This window comes from Micropterus dolomieu, linkage group LG01, assembly GCF_021292245.1.
Source record: "Micropterus dolomieu isolate WLL.071019.BEF.003 ecotype Adirondacks linkage group LG01, ASM2129224v1, whole genome shotgun sequence".
NCBI lineage: Eukaryota > Metazoa > Chordata > Actinopteri > Centrarchiformes > Centrarchidae > Micropterus > Micropterus dolomieu.
The window spans coordinates 1,903,877-1,915,755 of NC_060150.1; the positions used below are offsets into that span (position 1 = coordinate 1,903,877).

The following is an 11,879-nucleotide window of genomic DNA, read 5'->3' on the forward strand; positions in this document are numbered from 1 at the left end:
ATTTTTGCTCCTGAGTGAAAATTGTGGTTTGAAACTTTTCTTTCAGCTCAGAACAAACACTTGAGGCCAAACAGTGGATCACTTCACAAACCTGGGGCAGAACATCCAAAATGATTCTGATAACATCTTTTTCTCAACAAATACGATCAGTAGATGTTTTTTCAGTCCCTTTTCCTCAACAAAATAAATGTCTGAATAGAAAACTTAAGTGCAAATAAGTTCCTGATTCAAATGAATTAGATTTAGATGTCTATCTGAAGTCTGACTACTACAGCTAAGCCATAGTCTAAGTCCATCTCTGTGACACCGGCCCCGCAGTCTGACTGGAGGTGGACCCAGACTCTCCCTGTCAGGTGGTCTTGGTCCGGCTTTAGTCTAAAGACACAAACAGGCGTGAGGGCCTGAAAGCACTTCCTGTTTCCTGCGTAGCTCATACTTGACTGTGTGTTCACTGTGCAGGTGTTGAAGTGCCATCCAAAGACTCGATGCCAAAGAAGAAGCCGGTTTACGGAGACAAGAGGAAGAAGAAGCCCACCGCTCAAACTCCTGAAGGTGCCGCCAGCCGCTCCGTGAACAGCCGACACGTTCGTTTCTGTAAAACCCAAAACAAAAACTATCTCTCTTCTCCTCCATCAGAAAAGTCAGAGGTGACTTCGCCGACGTCCGAGACACCAGAGCCTGTTGCCGTTGAGACGGAGGCTGAGAGGCCGGCGGCGGAGCCAGGTGAGAGGGGGGCGGAGTCAGGAGGGAGGGAGGAGGAGTAAAGGGAGCGTTCATCGTCATGGTGATGACTTTGTTTCTGTGTGCAGAGGTGAAGCCGGACGCTGCCGTGGACGACTGGGAGGCCATCGCCACTGATGAGGAGAAAGGTGAGACGGTTTCCTCTGTCAGGGCCCTAGCGTGAAACATGCGATGAATTCTGTTTCCCAAATTAATGGTATTTTTGACGGCCTAAATGTGCTCAAACACCCACGTAGAGATGATTTACATTTCAATTGGTCTTTGTGCGTGGGCGTGGCAAAATGGCCCGCTAGCGCCCCCTACAGAGCAGCCCCCAGGCCACGTATCACCAAAATGTATGAAATGTTTGTGGCACATGTATCATGTCCGGACGTACAAAAAAGCCTCTGGGAGCGATGCCATAAACCCAACAGGAAGTCGGCTATTTTGTATGTACTTTTTTTTTTTTTCACGTTTTTGGCGTTTTACAAGGTCCGAACTTTAACGAACTCCTCCTAGACAAGTAATCGGAACGACTTAAATTTATTTTCTCTTCTGTGCCAATTTTATTTGCATTGATCATCTACTCAGTTTATTAATTTATTGTTGCAGCTGTAATCACCAGACTGAGAAGAACCCGAGGTAATACTGTTAGCAGTAGATAAAGTAGTACTCAGTCGAGGTAGTACTGTTTGTGGGAGCTGCAGTAGTACTCGAGGTAGTACTATTAGTAGTATATGCAGATGTACTCGATCGAAGTAGTGCTGTTAGCAGTAGATGTGGTAGTACTCGATCAAGGTAGTACTGTTTGCAGTAGCTGCAATATTACTCGAAGTAGTACTGTTAGCACTGCTGCAGCCGTCCTAGATCGAGGTGGTACTGTTAGCGGGAGCTGCTGCAGACGTACTAGATCGAGGTGGTACTGTTAGCGGGAGCTGCTGCAGACGTACTAGATCGAGGTGGTACTGTTAGCGGGAGCTGCTGCAGCCGTACTAGATCGAGGTGGTACTGTTAGCGGGAGCTGCTGCAGCCGTACTAGATCGAGGTGGTTCTGTTAGCGGGAGCTGCTGCAGCCGTACTAGATCGAGGTGGTACTGTTAGCGGTAGCTGCTGCAGCCGTACTAGATCGAGGTGGTTCTGTTAGCGGGAGCTGCTGCAGACGTACTAGATCGAGGTGGTACTGTTAGCGGGAGCTGCTGCAGACGTACTAGATCGAGGTGGTACTGTTAGCGGGAGCTGCTGCAGCCGTACTAGATCGCGGTGGTACTGTTAGCGGGAGCTAAAACGTTTCCTTCTTCTCTCAGAGTTGAAGAAAGTCCACATCGAGGTGAAGGAGGAGGTCACTGCTCCTCCTCTGCCTGCAGGCAGTGAGGAAGACGAGGAGGAGGAAGACGAGGAAGAGGACGACGATGATGACGAGGAAGACGACGATGAAGACGACGAGAGCGAGGAGGAGGGGGAGAAGGAGGCGACAGTGGCGAGTCAGGGGAAAGGGAGGCCGGCAAAGGAGAGCGAGGACGACAGCAGCGACAGCGAGGACGACGACCGGACGAAGGAGGAGCGGCTATACGACCGAGCCAAAAGGAGGATCGAGGTGAGAGACGCTTCAGCGGCGTGAAAGCTCGTCTCGCGTCACCCCGCCTCCGACTGACAAGCTGTGTCTGTTTCCACAGAAACGGAGAGCGGAGAACCTGAAGAACACAGACGTGGACCGACTGAGAGCACCGGTGGTCTGTGTGCTCGGACACGTCGACACCGGGAAGACCAAGATCCTCGACAAGGTGACCGTTACTGACTGTTTATCAATTTTATTCAAGTCGCACACTTAAAACAACCAGGGTTGACCAAGGTGCTCCACAGGTGAAAAATACAACAATGAAACAGTAATTACACAGTAAATGTACAGCAATAAAACATTACAACATACAGTATATGATATAAAGTAAGAGGAGTAGCTGACTTAACTGGAAGGAAATGCCAAAGAAAATAGATTTTTTTAAAGGAGACCTGTTATTCTGCTTTTCCAGTCCTATATTGTAGTTCTGTGACTCCTGTACGGCAGCTTTGCACGATTCAAAGTTCAAAAAAATAATTTTCTGTCTTATACCGGCTCTTCATGTAGGCCTTTATTTCAGCCTCTGTCTGAAACAAGCTATAGATGCTCCTGTCTCTTTAAGGCCCCCCCTCTAAGCCCACTGTCTTCTGATTGGCCAAGACCTGAAGCATGTTACCAGGCTGTTGTTGTTGGGAGGAACAGGCAGACTGAGCGTTAGTGTGAGAGCACATGACCATACATGGTCGAGTTATTTCCTCGCCCACAAAATCTCATGGGCCCACGAAGGACGAGTCCGTCCCTTCGCTCTACATGTTTCAGCCCTCTCCTCATGCAGAGCGAGGGCCAGAGTGACATTTGCAGTGACATTTTTACATTCAGTAAAATTAGGTAGCCTCCACGGATATTATGTATAGTAGCAACCACAGCGTCTCCAAAAAAACGCTGCGCCTCCAAAGCGCACCCTAGCCAGGCATTTTCAGAACGGCAGGTGGCGTTTTCAGCTGGTGAAAAACGCTTTGGTGGACACGGGGCCTAAAGACAGATGGAACATAACCAGAGACAAGACCGGTATTTATCGATGACAAAATACGCGGTCAAAGACCGCCCTAATCAGACGTGAGGGGATGCTGTCTGAGGGACAGTTCGTGGGGCGCAGATGATGGACCACCTCAGATAGGGAGGAGATTGCTATAGTAGGGTAACTGTAATAACCTTGCATCTGGTTGTGTTTCCTGTGTGTAGCTGCGACACACTCATGTCCAGGACGGCGAGGCCGGCGGAATCACTCAGCAGATCGGAGCCACGAACGTCCCGAAAGAGACGATCGAGGAGCAGACGAGGATGGTTAAAAACGTACGACACACACACATCCACACACACTCTCTGACGTTAGCTCAGGTGCTAACTCTGTGTTAATCCGCCTGTTTGTGCAGTTTGACAAAGAGAACCTGAGGATCCCCGGCATGCTGATCATCGACACACCAGGACACGAGTCCTTCAGGTGACCCAGACACAACCAGTCAATCGTTTCTTTAAATCAATCAAACATTAAAGTTGTTAAAGTGATCGGCAGCAGGTCGTCTTTAAAACGCTCACCTGTGTGTTTAGTAACCTGAGGAACCGCGGCAGCTCTCTGTGCGACATCGCCATCCTGGTGGTGGACATCATGCACGGCCTGGAGCCTCAGACGCTCGAGTCCATCAACCTGCTGAAGGAGAAGAAGTGTCCCTTCATCGTCGCCCTCAACAAGGTCAGTCCCCTGCCCGCCACCACCTGTCTCCTCCTTCCTTACTTCTTCTTCTTGTTTTCTGACGGCGTTGTTGTTCTTGTTATTGGTCTTCAGGTCGACCGCCTGTACGACTGGAAGAGGAGTCCGGAGACCGACATTGTGGCCACGCTGAAGAAGCAGAAGAAGAACACCAAGGACGAGTTCGACGAGAGGGCCAAGGCCGTCATCGTGGAGTTCGCTCAGCAGGTGAAGATCTATCAGCATTGTTATGTTTTATTGATCACTAAGTGTGATTTTTAGACTAATTTTCAGCATCAAACATCGTGTTTCCTTTGTGAATACCAAAGTTCTTAAATTCATTGACAGTTTGTTAAAGTCAAACCAACATCTGTATCGTCTGCAAAGAAAGAAGTTTTACACTGATTTCTGTACAAAATAAACAATAATGGGCCCAAAACGGAGCCTTGAGGAACGCCCTTCAGTAAGTTGTTTCTGTCCCTCAGGGTCTTAATGCCGCCTTGTTCTACGAGAACAAAGACCCCCGCACATTTGTGTCGTTGGTTCCGACCTCGGCCCACAGCGGCGACGGGATGGGAAACCTCATCGCCCTATTAGTCGAGCTCACCCAGACCATGTTAGCCCGCCGGCTAGCGCACTGCGACGAGCTGCGGGCGCAGGTCATGGAGGTAAGGGAGTCCGCCTTGTTCTAGTTTTACTGCTCAGTGTGGATGAAGGTACCTGATGGCGTCTTTGTTTCCAGGTGAAAGCTCTGCCCGGCATGGGAACCACGATAGACGTCATCCTGATCAACGGCTGTCTGCGGGAGGGAGAGACCATCATCGTCGCAGGGGTGGAGGGACCAATCGTAACGCAGATCAGAGGCTTGCTGCTGCCCCCCCCTCTAAAGGAGCTCCGAGTCAAGGTAAAGTTATGTATTTCAAAATAAAAGCACACACTTCCTACAAAACTCCCTTAGTGACGCATGGTGACATCAAAAATATATGGACGCCTGAACGCGACCTCCGCTCATTACATTTACATCTGGACCTTTTGGTGCAGATATATATGAATGGTTTTTACATTAAGTTTGTGATCTACTCTTCCCTCCTGAGAGATGTATTGATCAGCTGACAGACTGATTGATTCTTGGATTGATTGGATGTGTGTAGAGCCAGTACGAGAAGCACAAGGAGGTGTCGACGTCTCAGGGTGTGAAGATTCTGGGTAAAGACCTGGAGAAGGCTCTGGCAGGGCTCCCCCTGCTGGTGGCTCACAAGGAGGACGAGATCCCCGTCCTGAGGGTAACACACACACACACACACACACACACACACACGTTATGATTAGTATTCAGGGGGTTAAAAAGTCTTTCAAGGTAATGAATCAAATGTGCGAAAATTAAGGCCATCAAAAAATTTTAATCACCATTTAACAAGGTTTTAAATATTGTAGATTTTTTTTGTCAATGTGAAAATCCTGTTTGTCGAAAGTGCCGATGAACGTATTTATTTATTTAGCCAAAAACTCTACACACTGTAATGTGCGAGTATTTCACTCTTAAACGCCCCCCAAAAATAGATCCGTGCGAACCGGAAAATGATTTTCAAGTACAGCCAACCGTAATGTCCCACTACCCCAATGCTAATCGTTCAAAACATAGTCTGAGTGGCGATCAGCAGTACTGGGATTAACCTGTGGGCCGGTCACTGTGGCCAGCAGCTGAGTCGGTAAGACAGAAGACAACAGGGAAAATTCAAAGAGCGCTGGCTAACGTTAGCTGACTATTTAGCCAAATCGGTGCCTTCTATTGAAACACGTTCAAGCTTTCATAAAGCCGACGTGCTCGCCAATGTCACTTTTCGTGAACAGACGTGCTACTTGGGCTGGGATGAAACATTTCATACCTATCGATTAGTATCAGGATAAATGTCAAATCGTTATTTCTTTCAAGTTTAAAGGCTGATTTTTGCTCCTGAGAGAAAGTTGAAGAAACCAGATGGTTAATTATTTGGTTCTAAACTCTTCTTCATGGTCAGAACAAACACTGGTTGTCAAACAGTGGATCACTTCACCAATCTGAGGTAAAACATCCAAAACAATATATATATATGATCAGTAAATCTTTTTTCAGTCCCTTTTCCTCAACAAAATAAATATCCTGATAGAAGATTAAGAGCTGACATTTATTGACGACGTATTGAACATTTGTTATATTGTTATTGAGGAAGATTCTACTGCGATAATTATCATAATTGATTTAATGTCCAGCGTATGTGCAACAACAAACTTTATAAATGTAGAACTCATCGTTCTGCATTAATGGTTGTGATTGCTGACGAGTTAGTAGCCTACTTAACATTAAGGTTGGAGTTTAACCACCATGTAGAGCATTTTTCTCACACCAAGTTAATGAATAAAAAACAACCCAAAATTAAACAGCTGTAACTGGAATTAATATTAAACTACTGCTAAGCTGTATATTATGTGAAATGATGATGAATATAGTAACATTATACAATTAATATCAAACTAACAGGTTACGATTAAATTAATTATAAAACTATACTAATACAGTCAGTTATTCTAGCTGCTCCTCCACACTACCAACGTTATCCTACACACAGTACTGGATTACCCTGATGCAGAGTATATTAATCCAGTGTCACTGTACTGAGACGCCCAGTTGACTGACTGCTGCTGGTTTTCAGGACGAACTGGTGCGAGAGCTGAAGCAGACGCTGAGCTCCATCAAACTGGAGGAGAAAGGAGTTTATGTCCAGGCGTCCACGCTGGGATCGCTGGAGGCTCTGCTGGAGTTCCTCCGGACCTCCAAAGTCCCCGTGAGTACCTGTCTGTCTCCGTTTACAGCAAGCCGCTTGTTTCAGGACATTTACTCTGAAAAGCAACAGGAAGCGGGACCACGGAGGAGCTGACCTTTGACCTCTGTCTGTCTCTGTGTGTGTTCCTGCAGTACGCGGGCATCAACATCGGTCCAGTTCATAAGAAGGACGTGATGAGGGCGTCGACGATGCTGGAGCACGACGTACAGTACGTCACTCTCTCAGCCTCTGTTTCTGCTGTCATTTCCTGTTTCTGTCTGCGGTAGGAAGTAAAAAAATAAATAAAGGATCCAGGACATCATAAAAAAGACGGGAAACGCTGTACGGAGCGAGCGACCTCCTGAGGGGAGCAGCCCGTCAGTCGATAAGAACTCTTATTATTAATATTTTTTTCAAGACTGGAAAATGAGTCTTTATTTTGGCAGTTTTGCTTTTATTTGATTTCGAAGGAGGTTAACTCGAACTGGCCGCTGCAGGCGTGACCCTGTTTAGATCGATCTAAGATCAGAACTAGAACAGCTAGAGAGCAGTCGCTCTTTTTGCAGCGCAAAGCTGTTGTTTTTTTACTTTCGCGCCATCACGTTGCCCGCTCGCGATGACGTCATCGCGTTAAGTTGCTTGCGGTGGAAGACTGCCACGATGACTACATCGAGTGAACATACAGCACTTTCACAAAATAAACCCGCTCATAAAAATGGCCACATCTCAAAAACTAAGAAAGGTACAGTTCAAATGTTGTTTGTTCATCTTTCTACATTTAGAAATAGTTTGGATCAATATGTTTTGTGTTTATTTTGTAGAATTTTATGAGAAAACGTTCCCAATAGTTGGATTTTTCCAATACTTTTATCAATTATCATGGTTTATTGACTTACACGACCTTGAGGTTGTGCAGATTGTATGGGTGTGCAGCATTTGAAGACACTAGCAGAGGGTAGGCACTGGCGGCCCTTTCAAAGGGTTAATGGACATTCAGACGTGACGTGAGGTAGAAGGACTGCGGCACCTGGACTTAAAGTCACTAAGGATTAGTGGGTAATAGTGTTAATTTTATCAGCCTATTTAAAACTTAGTCTCAGTCCTGTGTCAAATGTCCTCATTAGTTTTTGTCATATTTAGTCCACTGTATACTATATTATTATTTTTTTAGTTGACTAAAAGTCTGGGTATTTTAGTCAAAAGCAAATCGAAACAGTTTTAGTCTTTAACCATCATTTTAGTCTTTTCCAACTCATTAGTATAAATCTGATCAGCATTTTGCTGAGTCTGCTCGAACCAAAACAGAGAGATGATTCGAATGTCGGCTTTGTTCTCATTTTTATTGCATAGGAGCCGTTAACGAACCTCAGTTCCCAGGTGCTCGGCCTTCATATGCCGCGTCAAGTTCTTAGTGTCTTTTCCTAAAATCTTATAACCACCTCGGTGTGCGATCTATACACAGCTTTCAGGGGAGTCCCAGGGACAGGAGATGAACAAACTGTTCAAGTGAACATTAGGTCATTTTTCGTCAACAATCTTGAATGTTAATATAGTCGCAGTCAGTGTTTAAGGACATTGTCGCCGTCTCGTTTTCGTCAGAGAAAAAAAGGTCGTTGACGAACATATTTTGTTTAGTTTCGTCTGACGAAAGTAACACTTTAGAAAGCTCTGTTATTTAGATCTTTGATAGTTTTCCTTTTTGTGTTTGTTCTTTTTATTTAGACACATTTGGTCTTTAACAGCCTGTAGTTGTTATTAACTTATAGACTGTCGAGACACTTCTTTACATCCATATCTTCAAATTAGTAAATGTAATTTCTCACATTCAACAAGAAGGTTTTTGGTTCGTAGAGAAGAGGCAGATTGTGACCTGGAGGTCCTGGTTGGAGTTGGACCTGTGCCTTCGAGCTCGTCTCGGCGGCGGTGGTGATGTTGTTGAAATGTGTGGGCAGGTACGCGGTGATCTTGGCGTTTGACGTGAAGGTGGAGAGGGAGAGTCAGGAGATGGCCGACAGTCTGGGAGTTCGGATCTTCTCGGCTGAAATCATCTACCATCTGTTCGACGCCTTCACCAAGTACAGAGAGGACTACAAGAAGGCCAAACAGGACGAGTTCAAGTAGGAAAACGCTCCCGATGAAACACGGCGGTACGTCTTCTGATCTGTCTCTCTCTGACGCCGTTTCTGTATCTGTTATCAGGAACATAGCTGTGTTCCCGGTGAAGCTGCGAGTTCTTCCTCAGTTCATCTTCAACTCCAGAGATCCCATCGTGATGGGCGTCTCCATCGAGGCCGGGGTCCTCCGACAGGGGACGCCGCTCTGCGTCCCCAGCAAAGGGGTGAGACGGATCGGAAAGACGGCATGTTTTTCTTAATTGTCGGCAGCTATTTGTTTTATCTTTTTTATGTTTGTTCAAATGTATTTCAGTTTGTGGACATCGGCGTGGTCACGAGCATCGAAATGAATCACAAGTCCGTCGACAGTGCCAAGAAAGGCCAAGAGATCTGCATCAAGATCGAGCCCATTCCCGGAGAGTCGCCCAAGATGTACGGCCGCCATTTTGAAGCCACCGACCTGATGGTCAGCAAGGTGAGGACACGCCCACTGAGGAGGGGCAGGATGCAAAACTTTTTATTTAAAATCAACAGAAAACGTCGACTTTCTTCAGATTTTGCGTTTTTCTTGAGAAACGTCGGAAACGCGTGTCGCTAAGCAGCAACTGGCAACAGAAAGTAATTGAGGAAAGGAAGGAAAGATGAAGAAATACAGAAAAGTAGGTAGGAAAGAAAGAAGGGTAAGATTGTTATCAGATCTGATAGAAATCAAGCTCAGTTGTGGTTTTATCTGCGTCTTGTGACGATAAACTCGACGTTCATGATGTGAGTTTCAGGTGAAGCGTAGAAACTTACAGCCTTTAGTCCTTTTTAATGAGGTTTCAGCTTGGCTACGTCTGCCTTGAGTATTTGAAAATGTTTTTTATGTTAGTTAACAAATTGGATCCTGTATATTCTAATAGTGGCCCCAGGCCTTTATTTGAGACGGGCTATTATTTCTAAATGAATTCCATCAGTACAGATTCGCCTCTTTAACACTGTTACTGTTTTAATTCACAGATTATTTCCATTCATTTCAGCGTTGTCATTTGTTTCACTGTTTTGTCAATGAAACTCAACACTTCCTGTACTGATATTTCACATTAAAAGCCTTCCAGTGGCGTAAAAGGCATAAAGGTGGATTTATAATACGTCCGGCGCTATATATAAGAAATTTAGCTGTTCTGCTCCCGCAAAATATTTTCTTTCATACTTTATCGGGTGCTTTAATGTGATAGCTGTTAGCCAAATGGCACCATGTCGTTTGGTTGGACTCCTGAATGAACAGAGCGGCTTTGAACACATTAGATCTCTGCACAATGTGGACATGCTAACCTTTAGCAAGGGTCTAATTCATAAACTGTCCAGCAGCGATATACAGATGTGCTCGATTTCACGCTCGTCAACACGTCGAACCCAGAAGAAAATAAGAGCACAGCCGGTGGAGTCGCCCCCTGCTGGCTGTCAGAGAGAACGCAGGTTTAAGGCTCTTCAGCACCGGCTTCACTTTTCAGACCCGGAGGTTCCCGCTCGGTCTGAAGGCTCACTGATTCCCCCTCCTGTCCTGAGGGGTGGCTTTTGTGGTGAAACATCTGCAGGAACTGTAAAGTTTTGCTGACAGCAGCTTAACAGAGATCGAAACCATGGCGACCCGAGCGGTCGTGCCGATTGAATCAGTGCTTCCTGAATTCATAAAGTGAGACGTTATAATTAGAGGTATTTAATAATGAGCTTTAGGTTCACAGTGATGACGTCGGTGTGTGTTTCAGATCACGCGGGCGTCCATCGACGCTCTGAAGAACTGGTTCAGAGACGAGATGCAGAAAACTGACTGGCAGCTGATCATGGAGCTGAAGAAGACCTTCGAGATCATCTGAAGGACCTGAAACACAAACACACACCCGCACACACACACACACACACACACACACACACACTCCTCCTCCCTTTTGAAGACACGACGGCGGCGACGACGACGACGACTAAGGAAGGACAAAAAAAAATTAAACAAAAATGACCTAAAAAAGAGGTGAAAGTGTTTTTCTGTGAGAAACGAACCGTTTTTTCCACTGTTGTAAACAGTGATAGTTTAGACCACACACACACTCAGTATTCCAACGTGCCTGTTCTTCAGCATCGACGTTGTGTTATTAGTTTCTCTTCTTCTCTGCTCTCATTTGTGGCTGCTGATTCGTGTCCCAGGCTCCGCCCCTCCCCTCCTTTCTAGACTGAGGCTTAACGAGGCCGACAGAGCCAAACCAGGTGCATTATGGGATTGTGTTGAGCAGCACCGGGGCTGGAGGAGGAGGAGGAGGGAAATAAATGGGGTTTTCTTTTCACAAAACACCGAATCATCGAAGCAGCGGCAGACGGCGTCGACTTTAAAGACTTTAAAGAGCAGACTGAGCATCGACTGCTTCGCTGTGCGGTCTGTCGGCCATGTTGGAGGGCAAAGGGGGGGGGGGGTTTAAGTGACAGAGTGTCACCTCTGGAAGATTTTAAACTGTTTTTGCTGCAACTGCTGATGTAATAAATTCCCATGATTCTGATGAAACCTGCAGATTTTCAGTTTTCTGTTCACGCTCGATCGCACAGACGCACAAAGACGACACACAACTGCAAACCCGCAGCCTTTGATCAGCAGCCGAGGTGGCAAATCTTACAGCCCGCCTTCGACTCGGACCGCCACAGTCTGCTGTCAAACCACCGAAATGTAGCCGGCCCACAGTAACCAGACCAGTAACCACAGAGCGAAACCTGACCAAGAAAAGCAGCTCATGGTGCCACAGCATGAATGAATGAATGACGGCATCTGATCGCTGGTCCCTTATGTGTATCGCCCTAGTTGCGCCGTTGGTCGGTACGCCACTGGTACTACCTTGACCGCAGAGCCCTCAACGCCAATAAACGATGCTAAAGGGCGTTAAAAAGCATCTTGGGAGTCTTTGGTTGCTCATTTTTAA

The 11,879-nt window shown here is 46.2% G+C and overlaps 1 protein-coding gene across 2 annotated transcripts in view; it reads left to right on the forward strand.

Moving 5' to 3' along the window:
• The window catches only part of eif5b (eukaryotic translation initiation factor 5B), a 22,677-nt gene extending 11,207 nt beyond the window's left edge, over positions 1–11,470 (forward strand). Inside the window, exons 11-26 of one of the 2 annotated variants that reach the window (XM_046049991.1) lie at positions 810–869; positions 2,025–2,314; positions 2,394–2,501; positions 3,518–3,628; positions 3,709–3,776; positions 3,884–4,025; positions 4,119–4,250; positions 4,508–4,690; positions 4,765–4,926; positions 5,174–5,305; positions 6,713–6,844; positions 6,976–7,052; positions 8,776–8,940; positions 9,023–9,161; positions 9,251–9,412; positions 10,686–11,470. In XM_046049991.1, coding sequence (XP_045905947.1) covers positions 810–869; positions 2,025–2,314; positions 2,394–2,501; positions 3,518–3,628; positions 3,709–3,776; positions 3,884–4,025; positions 4,119–4,250; positions 4,508–4,690; positions 4,765–4,926; positions 5,174–5,305; positions 6,713–6,844; positions 6,976–7,052; positions 8,776–8,940; positions 9,023–9,161; positions 9,251–9,412; positions 10,686–10,793 — 2,171 coding nt within the window. In that variant the 3' untranslated portion in view covers positions 10,794–11,470. The remainder of the gene's footprint in view (positions 1–809; positions 870–2,024; positions 2,315–2,393; positions 2,502–3,517; positions 3,629–3,708; positions 3,777–3,883; positions 4,026–4,118; positions 4,251–4,507; positions 4,691–4,764; positions 4,927–5,173; positions 5,306–6,712; positions 6,845–6,975; positions 7,053–8,775; positions 8,941–9,022; positions 9,162–9,250; positions 9,413–10,685) is intronic. The other variant, XM_046049982.1, reaches the window with a different exon arrangement.
• The last annotated feature ends 409 nt before the right edge of the window (positions 11,471–11,879 follow it).